Source organism: Pongo pygmaeus, chromosome 1, assembly GCF_028885625.2.
Source record: "Pongo pygmaeus isolate AG05252 chromosome 1, NHGRI_mPonPyg2-v2.0_pri, whole genome shotgun sequence".
Lineage (NCBI taxonomy): Eukaryota > Metazoa > Chordata > Mammalia > Primates > Hominidae > Pongo > Pongo pygmaeus.
Genome location: NC_072373.2, coordinates 36,419,853 through 36,437,385, shown reverse-complemented (window position 1 = coordinate 36,437,385; position 17,533 = coordinate 36,419,853). Strand labels below are relative to the sequence as shown.

Below are 17,533 nucleotides of genomic sequence, written 5' to 3'. Positions count from 1 at the left end.
ACCACGCCCAGCTATTTTTTGTATTTTTAGTAAGACGGAGTTTTACCATATTGGTCAGGCTGGTCTCGAGCTCATGACCTCATGATCTGCCTGCCTCGGCCTCCCGAAGTACTGGGATTACAGGTGTGAGCCACTGCACCCAGCCGGTCTTCCCTTTTTTACACAGTGGCCACATCATATTGTACTTTTCATAGTAACTAGAAGGTCACGTGAAAACTGCTTTCAAGCCAGGAATCCCCAGCCCAAATGTGGATAGTCAGCTTTTTGGCCCTAAATATAAAGAACTTAACATTTCTCTCACATTGCATCTTAATGGTTGGTTCTCTATCCCCAATCCTATCATGGTATCTCCCCTGGCCCTGACATTCCCCAAGCCCTGACCCCTGCCTAGGCCTTAACATGAGAAGAGCCTCAAAAGCTCCCTTTTCCAGGGGCCACTCGTCTTGGGTTAGAGGGTTGTTCCTGTGCTCAGCATGGCACTCTTCCCTCTGTGGTCAAGTCCTTTTCTCCATCAACCAAATCAATATCTTACTGAGGAATTTGTACAGAAGAAGGGTGGTAGGGTGGCGGTGGTGGTAAAAGTTTGACAGGCTTCAGGGGGATTAACTATTTTTGGCCATTGAATATAGGCTAAGAAGCAAAAGAAGTGGATGGGGGAGGTTTTCAAGGGCCTGCATGGAGGACTAAATGACACTTCATTTGACTACAGGACATTCCCTTAGCAGCCATGGTAACTTCTGCCTGAAGGTCCAGATGTCCCCATCTTGCAGGGGTTCCCCTGCTTTGAGAGCCTCCTTCTAAATTTGTGACTGCAGGTCTCTCCCCTGGTGGTTGTTGGGTCTGAAGTCAGCAGTTGACCAGGTCAAAGGCAGGATTTTTCAGACAGACTTTAAGGAAACAGCAAGAGTCAGTTGGAGGATAATAGCAGATGGGAAGCGAGGCTCAGAGAGAGTGGCCAGCCCAGAATAAAACAGTGGGCATTCTAGGAAAATTCTAGGATAATCCTCCTGTTTCTTAACAGCCTGGAACTGGACTCTCCTTGGGGCAGAAAACCAGGATGGATTCAGCAAGAAGCAGCAGTCGGTTTCTTGCAGACCTCACTTCTTGTGCCTTATTCTCGAGTTGATTCCCAATTGGAAAATAATTCACATTTAGGGGACTGAGCTTCACCTGAGTGAAGACACGGGAGTGTTTGGTACTAGAGACCTGGCTGCAGTCAAGGGCTGTCCCTGCCTGCTGCCAGCTCTTGCGGGCTGCTCCTTCCCTCCCCAGTCCTGGATTGAGAACCTTTTGTCTGTCTGTCTGTCCTGCACCTCTGTCCCAGGCCCTTCACAGATTCCTGGCTGCCTCTGTTGCAGGAGCCTGGGGCTCATCCTGGGCTCATGGGTACTGTTTTGTGCTTTTCTTCCCAAGCTGCCAAAGAAGATTCTTCTGCCTGGTGCCTGCATAGTGTTTTCAGAGTAGGGATGACAAAAGTTTTTGAATTCTCCTTGCTCTTGTTAAAGATTCCTAGTGCCTGGGGTTCTTGCTGCCTCTCTGGCTCCTTTCCTGGTCTTTCCCTTCTCTCCCACACGGCAGTGTCAGTTACACAACTGTCCATCCATATCACTTCCCTTGCATTCTTCCCACAGGTCAATTGTGCTTTACAAGAACAGAGTGGAAGAGAGGCTGCTCACAAGAGCCTTGCCTGTGGTTTGTTTCATTGTTCTTTCTCTTGAACACCATCTTTCTGTCCACTCCACTCCCTCCTCCTGCCCCGTAGCCTCCAAGTTTTCTGGGGCCCCCACCCCTAGAAAACAGGCACAGTGCCTGTGTGAAGAGGTTGGTTTCAATCTGTTTCCTCTAGATTCTGCCTTCATCAGCCTGGCCACGGCTGTGGGGCTAATGTAGGCAGCAGGTGGTGAGACCCCTGAGGGGAAGGGCTACAGAAAATCAAAGTTGGAGTTTCAGGTAGTACAGCAATTGATGAAATCTGGCAGGAAAATAGCATGAGGAGGGACTCTGCGGACCCCAGTCACGAACAGAAAAAAGGGATATGCCCTGGGCTTTTCCTGAAAAGGCTGCACCAATTTATGTTTGCTTCAGTCCTGTAGGAGAGCATCCTTACCAGCATTGGGTATCTGCATTTCAGCATGTTTTTGCTAATTGGAGAGGTGAAAAATGACATTTTGCAGTGGCTTTAATTTGCATTTCTTATATTATTAGAGCACTTAAACAATTTTTTCAAGTATTTGGTTATTTGCGTTTCTTCTTTTGTGAATTGTCTTTTCATGACTCTTAAAATTGTGGAGAGAGATATTATATAATTTACCATTTTCACCGTTTTTAAGTGTACAACTCTGTGGCATTGAGCACCTTCACATTGTTGTGCAGCCATCACCACCATCCGTCTCCAGACGTTTTTCATCTTCCTAACTGAAACCTTGTACCCATTCCACACTAACTTTCCATTTCCCTGTCTCCCCAGCCGCTGGCAACCACCATTCTACTTTGTGTCTCTATGACTTTGACTACTCTGGGAACCTTATATAAGAGGAATTATTCAATATTTGTCTTTTTGTGATTGGCTTACTTCATTTAGCAAAATGTCATCAAGGTTCATCTACGTGATAGTATGTGTCAAAACGTCTTTCCTTTTAAAGGCTGAATCATGTTCCGTTGTATACCATCGTATATTCCGTGGTACGCCACATTTTGTTTATTCATTCATCTGTCAATGGACACTTGGGTTACTTCCACCTTTGGGGGCCATTTTTATTTTCACTGAGGCCTAAAGAGTTTTCTTGTCACTTTGCATGAGCTCATAATGAATTAAGGATATTAACTCATTGTCACCAATGCATCCCCAGGGAGCAGTGAACGTTTTCATCCTCTCCATTAAGGTGAGAAGGTATCTTCATGATGTGAAGCTCCCAAGTTGAGTGTCCAGGGACTCTGCTGCTGCTGATTCTGTTTCCCAGTTCCAGAAAGTATGGATCATTCAGGTTTCCCCAGCCTAGACCCCTGACAATATATTGGTGATGAATAATAACACAGCTTACACTTTTTTTTTTTTTTTTTTTTGAGATGGAGTCTTGCTCTGACACCCAGGCTGGAGTGCAGTGGCTCAATCACTGCAACCTCCGCCTCCCAGGTTTAAGGAATTCTCCTGCCTCAACTTCCCGAGTAGCTGGGTTTACAGGCGCCCGCCACCATGCCCAGCTGATTTTTGTATTTTTAGTAGAGACGGGGTTTCGCCCTGTTGGCCAGGCTGGTCTCAAACTTCCAACCTCAAGTGACCCATTCACCTTGGCCTCCCAAAGTGTTGGGACTACAGGTGTGAGCCATAGCACCCGGCCAACACAGCTTACACTTAATGAGCACCATATGCCAAGCCCCAAGTTGCCTACTTTTGCATTAGGTCATGTAATGCTTACAACCAGCTTGGAAGGTTGGAAGTAGGTGATACTATTCCTATTTTATCAGGAAGAAAACAGAGGCTTAGAGAGGTCATGCAGTTTGACCAGGGCCCACAGCTAGTAGGTGGCGGAGCAGGGCTTTGGACCTGGTTGTGTGTGTCTCCTAATGACACTCCAGGAAGCCCACCTGGTTTACAGTCCATGGCCAGTGGGAACGTTGGGAGCCTGAGATGCTGGTTGGAAGTGGACCCCCCAGGCTGAGCCCAGCCAGCTCTCCCAGACATCAGAGTGAGCTGTAGCCTATGACATCATTCCCTCTGTGGTCGCTCAGCGCCTCCCCGCCACTGCCCTGCCCCCAGCTGGGACTTGGGGAATGTATACGTTTGTCCTCCCATTGGGCAGGAAGTGTGGCCACAGCTCCTGCACTCTGCTCACAGCCAGGCTGAGGTAACCATGCAGCTGTTTTTAAAAGCCCTTGGGCGCCATCGGGTTGCTATTTTGAGGACCAGCTGCCGTCTGCTCCCACCGTGCCATCCAGCTCTTGTGGGCTCTGTTGGGCTTGAGGGGGGTTGAAATAATTTGGTGGTCAGTCCTTCAGCAGACTCTTGAACCAAGTCACTGGCTACAGTAAGGCTCTGGCCTAGGGACACTCCTCTGGGGGTCTCTTAGGTGGCTGGTGATTCTTCAGGGCATTTTCCCACGCTTACCAGCTTTTCTCTTAAAGAGGTTCAGACTGTGCTTTTCTGTGCAGAAATGTTTATGTCTTTTTTTTTTTTGAGACAGGGTCTTGCTCTGTCACCCAAGCTGGAGTGTGGTGGCCCATTTATGGCTCACTGCAGCCTTGACCTCCTGGGCTCAAGCCATCTTCCTACCTCAGCCTCCTGAGTAGCTGAAACTACAGGCGTGCACCACCATGCTCGGCTAATTTTCTTTTTTCATTTTTTTTTTTTTTTTTTTAGTGATGGTGTCTCGCCATGTTGTCCAGGCTGGTCTCGAACTTCTGGGCTCAAGTGATCCGCCCACCTTGGCCTCCCAAAGTGCTGGGATTATAGGCATCAGCCACTGCGCCTGACCTGCGTATGTCTTACGCAGGTCAGAATTCCCCTCCTCTCTGCCTCTGCTCCTGGGCTTTCTCTCCCGTTCTTACAGGGCCTAAAGCTTGAAACATAGGAGGTGCTAAAGACATACTTGTTCGCGTCTCCCCTTCTCTCCTCACTTTGTGAAATCTCTGGCACATTTTTTACATAGGACACTTTCTAGTGTATGTTAGGGCAGAAACACAGAATACACTTTACATTTTGACTTGCTCTGTGTGTGTGTGTGTGTGTGTCTGTGTGAGTGTCATGGGAGCAAATATTCAGTGCCTTGCTCCCTGAAATGACTCTCTCAAACAGCAATGTGATTGATTTGGGTTGACATGTTGTAAACAAAATGGAGCTTGCAGAATAGCTGTGCCTGAGTGTGCACACACACTCACATTCACATGCACATTCACACACACACACACACACACAATACCTTGGCTGTAATGCAGGAAGCGTGATTCTGATGAGTTTCCTTCCAGCTGAGGAGGCAGTTGCTGTGAAGTAGGACATTTCAAAGCCAAGAGAGAATTGAGGCAGTGAGAGGAAAGGAATGTCAAGGAGTATTTGCAGTAAGTGCAGCCAGCGGGGTGAAAGTATGGAAAGACCCCAATGCCCAGGCGGGGGGCAGCGTGCCCTCAGCCTCACACCGGGGCTGGCGACTGGAGAGCCAGGGAGAGAGCCTCGAACAGCCTTAGGCAGTGTCTGGCTCTGCTGCCTGGCCTGGCTGCACAGGGCCATCCCCGCATCTCCCCAGCAGAGTCCCCTTCCATCAGTGGAGCACCAAATCCCCAGGGCCGCCCTTGCCCTGTTTGCTCTGAGGATGGGCCTCACCTGTCCTCAGGCCCTTTCTGCTTCTCCTTAAGTGGCTTGGCCTGGAGGAGCCTCCTTTCTCCTTCCCAGCAGCAGCACTGCCGGAGCCCCACCCACGTGGGCTGAGATTCTCTGTCACCAAGGACCCCAGGGAGACAGAGGTCAGAAGACTGAGAAACATATAGGGGAAATAAAGCAAAAAACAAAACCAGCCAAGAAAACCCCAAATCGTGCCTGGCTTTTCAGCAGTGACTTGATTGGACGTCCCTGTCCGTTCTTGCTGTTGGCCTTCAGGGTACAGCTGCTCAGAGCCGAGTGGGTGTCTTAGCTCTAAATTCCTGAGAAGAGGGACCTGCTTCCCCCTTTCCAGTCCTTGCCTGACTTTGGTTCTTTCTCTTCCTGGCAGGGATTAGGACTTCGTTTGCTATGTTGTAGACATTCAGGGAGTGTTGATTGAGGGACGGACTAGGAAGTGAGTGTGTTGATGGAGCTGCTGTGAGGGGTAAAGTGGTAAGATGGCGTGTGAGTCAGAGGAGCTGCACTTGTCTGGGGAGAGTCAAGGCAAGAGGAGGGATCTTCCCTAATCCTTCTGACGTGGGACTCAGGGAAACGGACACACTAGGTGTTGCAGGGAGGGTAGTATTGAGATGTGGCACTCGTAGTGCCATGTTGCAATTCTCTAGGGCACCATTCACTTTATTTATTTATTTATTTACTTAAATTTTAGAGATGGGGTTTCACCATGTTGCCCAGGCTGGTCTCAAACTCCTGGACTCGTGATCCACACACCTTGGCCTCCCAAAGTGCTGGGATTACAGGCATGAGCCACGGTGCCGGGCATCCATTCACTTTATATTCTGTGTTAATGTTGCCCTGCAGTAGAGCACTTGTAGTGGATCACCATTTGCCATGCAGCAGGCATTATGCAATCATTGATAGAATGCTTTCGTGTCCGTCCTGGGCCAGGCTCGGTGGGGGGACACAATAGAACATAGTCCTTCGCCTCAAGGAGGCATTAGCCTCCTGCAGGGAAAAAGGTGTATTCACACAGCACGGAGGGCCATAGAGAACCACCATGGCTCAGAGGGAACTCAGAAAGGCAGAGCTTCAATGAGGGACCCACTGTTCCTGGGAGACCTCATGGAGGAAGCACTGCTCAATCAGGTAGCCACACCAGGGTGACCATGCTGCCATCAGCTCTCAGGAGCACCTCTCTCTCTGGTGGCTTCAGCCCTCTGCCTGTCCCCAGAAGCTGGGCCCCAGAGCACCTCCTTAATAAACACCTCTTCTTTATTTTTCTGCAGCCTTCAATACCCCAGGTCCCAAACTACAGGCTGTCGATGACGATCCCAGACTGGCTCCAGGCAATCCAGAATTACATGAAGACCCTACAGTATCCTTCCAACCAAGGTCTGAGCACACCCAGCCAGGGGACAGGCATGGTGATCGCAAGCCTGGTGGCAAATCTGTCCCCAGCTGGTCATCCAAAGCTCTCTAAGGTTGGTGAGGCCAGGCATGGAGGGATGTCTCAGGTGGGAGTCTAGAAAGAGTGTGCGTGGAGGTTGTAATTGCAGTGACCCCATAGGGCAGGCTGGTTCCCCTTGAGCCCTTCTGGCTTCTCTTTCTCCCTCCTCTTCCCTGTCCTTTCCCTTTTTCCCCTGAGCACCCCTCTTCCTTCTATCTTCTCCTCTTTCTCCACTTCCTTTCTCTTGGGCATCTTTGTTCCCCTCTTCCTGTTCTCCTTCACTGTCCTTCTTTTTGAGATGAGGACTTGCTTTGTCACCCAGGATGGAGTGCGTTGGTGCACTCTTAGCTCACTGAAACCTCCACCTCCTGGGTGCAAGTGATTCTCCTGCCTCAGCCTTCTGAGTAGCTGGAATTATAGGCATCTGCCACCACACCTGACTAATTTCTGTATTTTTAGTAGAGACAGAGTTTCACCATGTTAGTCAGGCTGGCCTGAAACTTACCTCAAGTAATCCGCCCACCTTGGCCTCCCAAAGTGTTGGGATTACAGGTGTGAGTCACCACACCCAGCCCTCCACTGTCTATTGCCTTCTTCCCTCCTACTCTTCCATTCCTTTTCTCTTTCTCTGTTTTGCCCTCATCCCTAACTGCTCATGATCTACGAGAGGCCCACCTGGTGCTGCCTTTGTTTCCTCAGTGACCTGCTTGGTTCTACATGAATGGTTCAGCTTCTGGGATTGGGGGCCCTCTCCCCTGACTCGAGCTTGAAGAAGACCTAAGAAACTCACTGGGTTCAGTCTGAGTTCAGACCAGCCGGTTTGGTCCCTTTCTTCTCCATATCCGCAGGTTGTTCGCAGTCAGGATTAGATCAGTTCTGAGAACTCCCAGGAGCAATGCTGTAGGGACAGAGGGGCAGGAGCGGGTGGTCCACCTGCCCCTTCTGGTATTTTATAGAGGAGTCAGATGGGAAGCTGGACCCTAGCACATCGCCCAGGAGTTCAAGCTTCTGTGGACCGCTATCCTTCCTCCGTAAATGTATAAAACATAGCCTGTTCTACAAGGTCCCAGGCCCATTGACTGGCTTTCTGTTTGTCTGTCCATACCCAGCCCTAAGGCAGAAAGGATTTCAGGGGGCACTGCGCACATGTCCCACGTGTCCCATAAAAGCCCCTCCGTTCTGTGTTATGGCAAAAATCTTTCTGGCGGATTTTTGTGTCTTCCTTGCAGGGACCAAACACTAGCACCTCCCCCACAGGGCTTGGTGTTACTAGATCGGAAAACACCAATTTCTGCTCATTTGGGTAGGGAGATTACTTGATTGGCTTCTCTGTTTTCACTTCGTGGATCATCAACTCCCCAACATGGCATCTTTCCAGTAAAATCCTAAGGCAATATTAGGAGGAGGAGGTAGCGCCAGTCTCCAAGAGTGAGGCTGGCGGCCCTAGCCCTTGGAAGGCTATCTGGTGTTTGTGCTGATCCCCACTCTGGGATCTGCATGGGGAGTTCCACATGGTCCCAAGGCACAAACTCCTGCCAGAGCAGACCGGGACCCCAAGAGCTGGCCCTTTCTGGATATGACTGACTCCTCATAGGCTATTCTAGAATGTGACAGCAATTAGAATGCCTCCCCACCTCTTTTTTTTTTTTTTAACTTAAAGTCAACTGATTATAGGCTTTAAGGCTCCCCACTTCTATCTAGGACATGGTCTTCACAAGGATCATCTGTCTGAGAGTTAAGAGAATTAGCCTAACTGGGATGCATTGATGGGGCAAATTTGCATGTGCTTTACATATCATTTGCTCACACTGCTGTAAACCTGACAGCATATTCTCTGCCACGTTTTCATGGTTACCCTGAAGGATCTGTTTTTCCATTTTTCTCTTCTCTGACCCATTATGACTGCGAAGGTGAATGACCAACAGCATCACTGACTGCAGAGAGGGCCAGAGAAGGGAAGCACCAGCAGGCTGCGGGGACCTGCTCCCAGCCCCCTGCCCACTGGGGCCACTGCACGAGGAAGGCAGGACACCCACTCTTCTACCTGCTGACCTGAGTTTTATTTAGTTCCTTGGGACTTCCTACTGCTTTGTCCTGGACACAGTGACAGGTGCCAGGATATGGGGACTGGTTGGCATCAGTCCTGACTGTGAATGTGCTCAGCTGGCAGTGGGGATAGGAAAGGACAAATCCTGCCTTCCCCTCAGACATCCTCAGCAGCAACCAACAAGAGTGCTGGTGTTGCATGGGGTTCTGGCGGGAGAGGTGCCATGTGAGCTCTGCTGGACTGGGGAGAAGCCTTCTAACAGCAAATTCGGGCTCAGTGGCGTGTTTAGGGCAGACTTCTCCCCAGCCCACTTTCAGGGACTCAATGATTAACTCTAAGGAACTGAAAGAAGACGTTCAGGTACACTTTTTTTTATTATTTTACTCTACGTTTGTCTCATTTGTTACACTAGATGTATAAATTAGATATGTGAGCGGAGGAAAGTTGGGCATAGAACTGAATTTTTGCCAATTGAATTCTACTTTATGTACCAGGAACCTCATTGCTTGTATAAAATTTTTGGTGAGGTAAAGAAATCATTTCACAATGAGAATATTTAGCCCTTCATTTTCCTCTTTTACCTCTAGGATCTTGTATGTTGTATGTTTTAAAAACTGGTCAAGCCTGTATGGTTAGTTGTTGTTCTTATGGCCCAGGTCAGTAACTCTCAAACCGGTGATCTTGGGAGGCCCCCCAGCCCTCACCCTGGAGCTTCCTGCTCAGTCATCTAAGGTGAGGTGACTCTGAGTAGCATCCGGGGTTATGAACCACAGCCTGAAATCAGACTCTCCAGGGCTGGAGCCCAGAATCTGCTTATACGGAGCTCTTCAAGGGGTTACGTGTGCTCGTGTCTGAGTGACCAAGCACAGCTGTGCCAGGAGAGGAATCCCAGCCCTTTTCAGGAGGGATCGAAGTGCCACTAGGCGCCCCTGTCACTGTGGGGCACCCATTGACTCTCCCACCCCCACTTGGCCTGCAGCAGCTCTGGGCATAGAAGTTCAGGCTTCATTAGCACCTTCCCGATGTGCACTTTTCCTATAGGCTTTTGTTTGAGGCAGAAGAGCAAAACCTACAAAGCAATTTCTCATTAGGCTCAGAAAAATCAAAACCCGGTCCTTAGAGAGCACGGCATCAGGGAACTCTCCATCTCCTTCAGAACAACTTGGTGCAAGCTGGTCAGTCCCTGAGACCTTCTGGGTAGTCAGATAAATGCCAGATAGTGAATAATGGTGCAGCTTCTCAGATTTAGTAATCAATGCCAAGTGCCAGCACAGGCATGAAAAAAAGTGACATCTCCACAGTAAGCCCTGCTACAGAGTCTATGGACTACTGAAAAGCCCTACTGCTAACAATCCACCCTTTCATCCTTGCTTCCATCCGTCCCCATCCACCCTTCCATTCCATCTATCCACTCATTCATCCATCCATCCATATATTCATCCATCCATTCATGTATTCCTCATTCATTTAGTAACATTTGTTAACTTGCATATGTTGGGTTTCTGCCAGGTTTTTTTTTTTTTTTAGACGACAGAGTATCACTATGTTGCCCAGGCTGATGTGCAGTGGCGAGATCTCGGCTTACCATAACTTCCGCCTCTTAGGTTCAAGTGATTCTCCTGCCTCAGCCTCCTGAGTAGCTGGGATTACAGGCCCATGCCATTACACTTGGCTAATTTTTGTATTTTTAGTAGAGACTGGATTTTGCCATGTTGGCCAGGCTGGTGTCGAACTCCTGACCTCAGGTGATCCACCCGCCTCAGCCTCCCAATGGGATTACAGGCATAAGCCACTGCACCTGGCCTTCTGCTAGGTTTTATGGGTGATATAAAGATAATGAAAGAATAGTTCTAGCTGGGTATGGTGGTGTATACCTGAGGTTCCAGCTACTTGGGAGGCTGAGGCAGGAAAATCACTTGAGCCCAGGAGTTCAAGACAAGCCTGGGCAACATAGCAAGCTCATGTCTTAAAAAAACTGTTTTTTTTTTTTAAAAAGAATAGTACCAGCTCTCAAAGAGCTTGTAGTCTAGTAGGTGAATTAAGACAAATAGTCAACTACCCAGAATACAGAGCAGATTGAAAAGAGCTATTATAAAGGTCCATGGTACTTTGAAGCCTAAGTTAGAAATTAGATTTCCAGGGCAGGATAGTGAGGAGTTAGAGGCTACTAGCTACCCTCCGGGTGCTGGCGACTTCTGAAAGCCCTCACATCCTCATTTCATTGAGAAATCAGAATGCATAGCTTTCTCTGCCACATTACTGGGACCTTTGGAGTTTTCTGTCACTTTCCCTTTACATACTTTACACAGATATAATCACACAGGGACCCAGTTCTTTGAAATTAGGAAAATGAGACCGCTGAGCGGGTAAGTGGTGCATGATCTATGGGCCAGATGACCTCTCTCCTACCTTCGAGCTGCCAGCTTCCTCTCCCAACCACTATTCCCGTAGCCCATGGCTCAGGTATCCTAGTCTGTAAGGGGTGGAGGCGGAGGGTGCCCCAGGGCCAGGTTGGAGGTGGGACTGAGGACTGAGCAACTCTGACAGTGGAGCTCAGTGGTGAATTCTAACTTCCAGGGTGGAGGAGGCTTGTAAACTGTGCCTTTCGAGGCTTCCTTTATTTGTTCTATTGTAATGTCCCCGTCCTGGGGCATTGGGAGGGTGCTATGGAATACTGGCACTAACTCCAGGAATTAACTCTTGTGCTTTGGCGCCTTCCTGTGAGACGACTTCTCCCTTTTCCCTCCGTGCTCCTGCGTGGTTCCTGGTGTGGGGACAGGCATACTGATGGATTGACAGATTGACCGAGTGTGTAATTAAATAGGTTCTGAGATCCTCTGCTGTGCTCTATCCTACAGGTTAATGGAAACAGCAAAAGAAATGACCCGAGAGTCCTTGCCTATCAAATGCCTTGAAGCTGTCATCCTGGGCATGTATCCTTTAAGTTTTGTATGCTTAGTTTACTCCATAAATGGCGGCTTCACAGTGGGGCTGGTTGTGCCTTTAACATAGTAAATTCACAGAGATGATGCCTATTATCTCCTTTGAGGAAAGTGTCAAACTCCTCTGGTTCACCTCTTTAACTTTCACCCTGTAGAATTGAATCAAATCAATGCTTGGCTTCTTGGACCAATATTAGTCTAACCTGTGAGCTGCAGCCTCCATCAGGGCCAGCTCTCAGGCCAGTGACCTTGCAGACTCACTAATCACAAGGAGAATTCTAACTTGGAGGGACTAGAGAGAATGTGTATGTGGCTGTTCTTTGCATTAACATGACATTGCAGCAGGAAAGACAGTCAAGGGGAAATGCAATCAGAGCCAAGAGTGCTAGTATCCAAACCCATCTCCAGGGAAAAGTCTTTGAAAATTCAGTGATGTGATCTCAGCTTGCTGCAACCTCCGCCTCCCAGGCTCAAGTGACCTTCTGACCTCAGCCTCCTGAGTAGCTGGTCCTACAGGCACATGCCACCATGGCTGGCTAATTTTTTTTTTTTTTTTTTGTATTTTTGGTAGAGATGAGGTTTCACCATGTTTCACCAGCAGGCTGGTCTCAAACTGAGCTCAAGTGATCTGCCCACCTCAGCCTCCCAAAGTGTTGAGATTACAGGCAGGAGCCATCGCGCCTGGCCTGCCAGGGAAAATTCTAAGAGTGGCGTGTGGAGGAGACCAAGCAGTGGTGGTGTATCCTGACATGACAGAACCTACAGCTAAAACAAGGGTCTAGCTTCTCCTACACTTTCTGTTCCATTTTTCACCAGACTCCTGGCTCTTCAGCCTGAGAGGAATATGGTGCAGAGAAACTGTGATGGCATCAACATATTGGTGGTGATGACCACCTCCCTTACACAATAGTCTCAGCCCTGCACAATTATATACATTCGAGCATCATGCCATTGGAATCACCCACAACCTTTTGAAATTGTGGGGATAGACCCAGGAACAGCCTTTGAGCCTGATCTGCCACAATCAGATAGAAGAGCAAAGATGCTCCGAAGTCCTATGGGATGGCTGGCTGGAAGGGACAGTGGAAAAGGAAACACTGCAAGACAGGAGCTTGAGAGATGGTCCCAGGGAAGATCAGTTAGGTCCTTGAGCTCTGTGCCGAGAAATGACTTTTTTCCAAAAGGCAATGGGCAACCCAGATGAAAGCTCTGAAGCAGAGGTGCGGCATGCTTAGGTATATGCTCTAGAGAGGTAGTTCTCCAAAGGACAGGCTGAAGGACAGATTGGGAAAGGCTGGGCTCGATCAGCAAAGCCCGTTGGGAGCTGTTACATGAGGGAACGGTGAGGCTAGACTCATGGCCCTGGGGATGGGAATGGATTTCAGGGAATGATTTGAAGAGCTATCAAGGAGTTAGAGTGTATAGGACTTGCAGGCCAACCAGACACAAGAGTTGATGAGGAAGGAGTCAACGTCTCCAGGTTTCTGAATTGGGCAATCGACTGCGGGATTAGCTGGAGGAATGAGAGTGGCAGAGAAAGGATATGCGTCAATGCAGACCTGAACTAACACAGTGCTGGTGAAGGTGGAGGGAAGGGATGGAGGCATACATCATCACCACCACGGGGGGACTGCTTAGATAGGAGGAGTTATTGGAGAAAGGCAGTGACTCCACATTTCTGGCTTACATGATAATGCCACAAGGGAAGGACTTCAAGGAGAGGATCATATTTAGAAAAAGATGAGCTCAGATTTGGACATGTTAAATTTGAGGTGCCTTGTGGGATGTCGGGATGAGGTATTTGCAATGTGGAGCTCACAGGGGAATCTGCACTGGAAATGCGAATTTAGGAGCTGTGATTAGGAGGTTGTGCTTACTGTTCAATAAGTGAGAGGAGAAAAAGATCAAAGATGAAATCAGTATTTTTTGGTCTAGTTTGGCACAAAGAGCCCATGAAAGAGACTTAAGAAGGAAAGTCAGAGAGGTACAAAGAAAACCGGGAGAGAAAGAGGATGGAGAGGTCAGTGGAAGGACATGTGGCTCAGAATTAGACTGGGGACAGAGGATTGGTCTAGTCCGTTTTCTGGGTCTCCTGGACATCTTTGTGGGAAGGAGAATCTCTGTACCTCTCTGCAGTCTGTGGAACACTTGCAGCCCTGATCTGAAACCAGATTGACCACAGGTGCCTTGGCTGACATTTGAAAAATGGAAACTTGAACCTTACTTGAACCCTCTTGTCATCCTCCTCCCTGTTTCCCACAAAGGAGATGAAACATGTGCCTGGGGAACCCAGCAGGAGGCTGGGAATGGGGGTCGGGGCAGCAGATGGCTCAGGGCCCCAACTCTTTAGTGGCAGGAGTCAGCCACAGCTGTTCAGCGAAGCCTCCTGCAAGTTTAATGGGGGCAGATGACTGGCTGGGGATTTGCTGGTGGAAGAGGTCAATGAAGGGGAACACAAGCCCAGGCCCTTCATGGGGTAGACAAGCTAACTTCAGACTCTTTGTTGAGGGGTGTCTGAGTGCCTCTGGATTTAGTTCATTGAAATGACCACCTCCCTTACACAATAGTCTCATCCCTGCACAATTTTATACATTTGCGCATCATGCCATTGGAATCACCCACAACCTTTTGGAATTGTGGGGATAGACCCAGGAACAACTTTTGAGCCTGTCCAAATCAAAGACAGTGTGCTCGTGGTTTTCCTTTGTTCTTATCCTTCTGACATTTCAGAAAAGTGCGGGAAGGTGGAAAGCTTCAGTTCACGCTGCTGAACTCAGGGAAATTTGACTCTTGCACACAGACAGGAAACACAGACCCGAATTCTTCTTTTTTTTTTTTTGAGACAGAGTCTCGGTCTGTCACCCGGACTGGAGTGCAGTGGCGCGATCTGGGCTCACTGCAAGCTCTGCCTCCCGGGTTCACGCCATTCTCCTGCCTCAGCCTCCTCAGCAGCTGGGACAAACAGGCTCACACTGCCACGCCCGGCTAATTTTTTTTATTTTTAGTAGAGATGGGGTTTCACTGCGTTAGCCAGGATGGTCTCAATCTCCTGACCTCGTGATCCACCCGCCTCGGCCTCCCAAAGTGCTGGGATTACAGGCGTGAGCTACCGTGCCTGGCCCGAATTCTTCTTTTTTTGAGACAGAGTCTCACTCTGTGATCCAGGCTGGAGTGCAGTGGCATGATCTCGGCTAAGTTTTTGTATTTTTAGTAGAGATGAGGTTTCACCATGTTGACCAGGCTGATCTTGAACTCCTGACCTCAGGTGATCTGCCTGCCTCAGCCTCCCAAACAGACCTGGATTCTAAAAGTTACAGCATCTTTGTATTTTCTCTTTGCTTTGATCAGCATCCCTGGGTCCTGCTTTCCACTCGGGGATAGTGAAGGATATGAATGGGTTCATCCATCTGTGTCTCCCACAGGCCCTTCTGCAGGTCCTGGTTCAACAACTTTGAAACTGGTTGGCTTGGCTGCTTGGACGCCTGTGTCCATTGGCCTGCCCTTCCTTGCTTTCTCTTTTTTTGACTTTGGCCCAGAGTTCAGGATTCATTAGTTCTGAGCCGCTTCTTTTTATCTTGTGTAAGGGCATGTGCATGCTTTTGCATGCATGCTAGAAAGGTAGATCTTTGCTTCCAAATTATCTTGTGAACTATGGCAGGTATTTTGGGGAGGCCTCACTGGCCATGGTGGGGCTCGCTTGTAGTACTAAAGCACTGTGGTTTATTAAAGAAACAGGTTCATTATGAGAGGCAGGTTAGGAATAGCCCCAGGAGGCTGGATGCCGGAAAGATGATCCCGGGCTTGGCGCTGCTGCTCCCACTTCCCTGGAAAAGGTCAGGTTACTCCCCTGCCTGCCTCCATACTACCTCACCACCTCCCTCTCCATTCCCAGTTGCTCCAGGTCCCAAGGCTTTACCAGTTAACATCATGATGGGAGAAATCCTCAAGATCAGTGACTCGTGACATGAGGGACTGGTGCTCTCTCTTGTCTCCTCCCCACTTCTCCACCTGACTGACTACTTATCCTGTAAGACGAATTCCAGTGTTACTCTGCTGAGGCCCCTCCTCTGTCCACCCAGAGGTTGCTGGACTTGCCTTTCTTATAGCACACTTCACATTGTGTTTTGGTTTTTATTGTGGTAAAATATTTATAACATAATTTACCATTTTAACCATTTTTAAGGGCACAGTTCAGTGACATTAAGTACATTCATAATGCTCTGCAAAATGACCACCATTCCGGCCAGGCGCGGTGGCTCATGCCTGTAATCCCAACACTTTGGGAGGCCAAGGAGGGCAGATTACCTGAGGTCAGGAGTTCGAGACCAGCCTGGTCAACATTGTGAAACCCCGTCTTTACTAAAAATACAAAAATTAGCCGGGTATGGTGGCGGGTGCCTGTAATTCCAGCTACTCAGGAGGCTGAGGCAGGAGAATCACTCGAACTTGGGAGGCAGAGGCTGCAGTGAGCTGAGATTGCACCACTGCACTCCAGCCTGGGTGACAGAGTGAGACAATGTCTCAAAAAAAAAAAAAAAAAAAAAAAAAAAGGCCACCGTTCCTCCCCAGAAATGAAACCCCATACCCGTTAAACAGGCCACCGTTCCTCCCCAGAAATGAAACCCCATACCCGTTAAACAGTACTCCCCATTTCCCCCCTCCAGCCCCTGCCCACCACTGTTCTACTCTCTGTCTCTATGCACTTGCTACTCCAGGTACCGCAGATGAGTGGAATCATACCATATTTGTCCTTTTGTATTTGGCTGATTTCACTCAGCATGTCTTCAAGGCTCATTCTGCACATTGCAGAATTTCCTTCCCTTATGAGGCTGAATAAATTCTATTACATGTATACACTACATTTTGTTCATCCCTTTATCCATCGATGGATATTTGCGTTGTTTCCACCTTCTGGCTATTGCAAATAATGCTGTTCAGAGCATGGGTGTACAAATACCTGTTGGGGTCGCTACTTTCAATTATTTTGGGTATGCACCCAGAAGTGGAATTGCCAGGTCCTAGGGTAATCCTGTTGAATTATTTGAGGAATTGCCATACTGATCACATTGTGTGCATTCTGAGTCCGTCTCCCACCAGACCTCCAGAGAAGGGCTGTGTTCTTATCTTTGGCTCCACAGCCCTACCTGGCAGGCTGTCGGGCACAGCAGACACTCAGGGTAAGTGTTTGTCACACTGACTTAAGCAGCTAAGGAATGCCCTTGTTCCAGCCCCAGAGAACTTGCCCCAGAAAGCAGCTAGGAATTTAGGTAAGAGGACTCAGAAGGATGTGATTTCACTCCCTAACTGCCAGTTGATCTCACATGATAAAGTGAAGAGAAAGCAGGTACAAAACTGCTTTCTTTTTAGAGAGTGGAGGCATCCGTGATTAAACCGAGAGCAGAGGACAAGGCTGCCACCAGTGCTGTGGATGGATTCTGTCAGCATCCTTCTCTTCAGGACACTTGGATTAGCTCTGCACCAAGAGCACCCCTTTTAAGTGTAAGGCAGTGCGCATCCATAATCTAAGGTTCATTCTTTCTGTAAGCATTAAACAAACCTGTCTGTGTACCAGGCCAGTGCTGTGCCCAGGGAATGCCAGGATGTGAGACACAACCCCTGCCCTCACAAGATACAAACAATTACAGTACAGGATGGGTTAAGCACCAAGTGCCATGGGGGTTCTTGTGTGTTTTGGAAAGATGAACCCAGGCTTGGTGCTGCTGCTCCCCCTTCCCTGGAAAAGCTCAGGTTATACTCCCCTGCCTGCGTTCACACTTCCTTGTCAC

The 17,533-nt window shown here is 48.8% G+C and overlaps 1 protein-coding gene across 2 annotated transcripts in view; it reads left to right on the top strand.

The window, feature by feature from the left end:
• The window catches only part of VASH2 (vasohibin 2), a 41,102-nt gene that overhangs the window by 4,052 nt on the left and 19,517 nt on the right, over window positions 1–17,533 (top strand). Inside the window, exons 3-5 of one of the 2 annotated variants that reach the window (XM_054487653.2) lie at window positions 6,598–6,686; window positions 11,115–11,171; window positions 11,664–11,738. In XM_054487653.2, the coding sequence (XP_054343628.1) occupies window positions 6,598–6,686; window positions 11,115–11,171; window positions 11,664–11,738 (221 nt within the window). The remainder of the gene's footprint in view (window positions 1–6,597; window positions 6,687–11,114; window positions 11,172–11,663; window positions 11,739–17,533) is intronic. The other variant, XM_054487669.2, reaches the window with a different exon arrangement.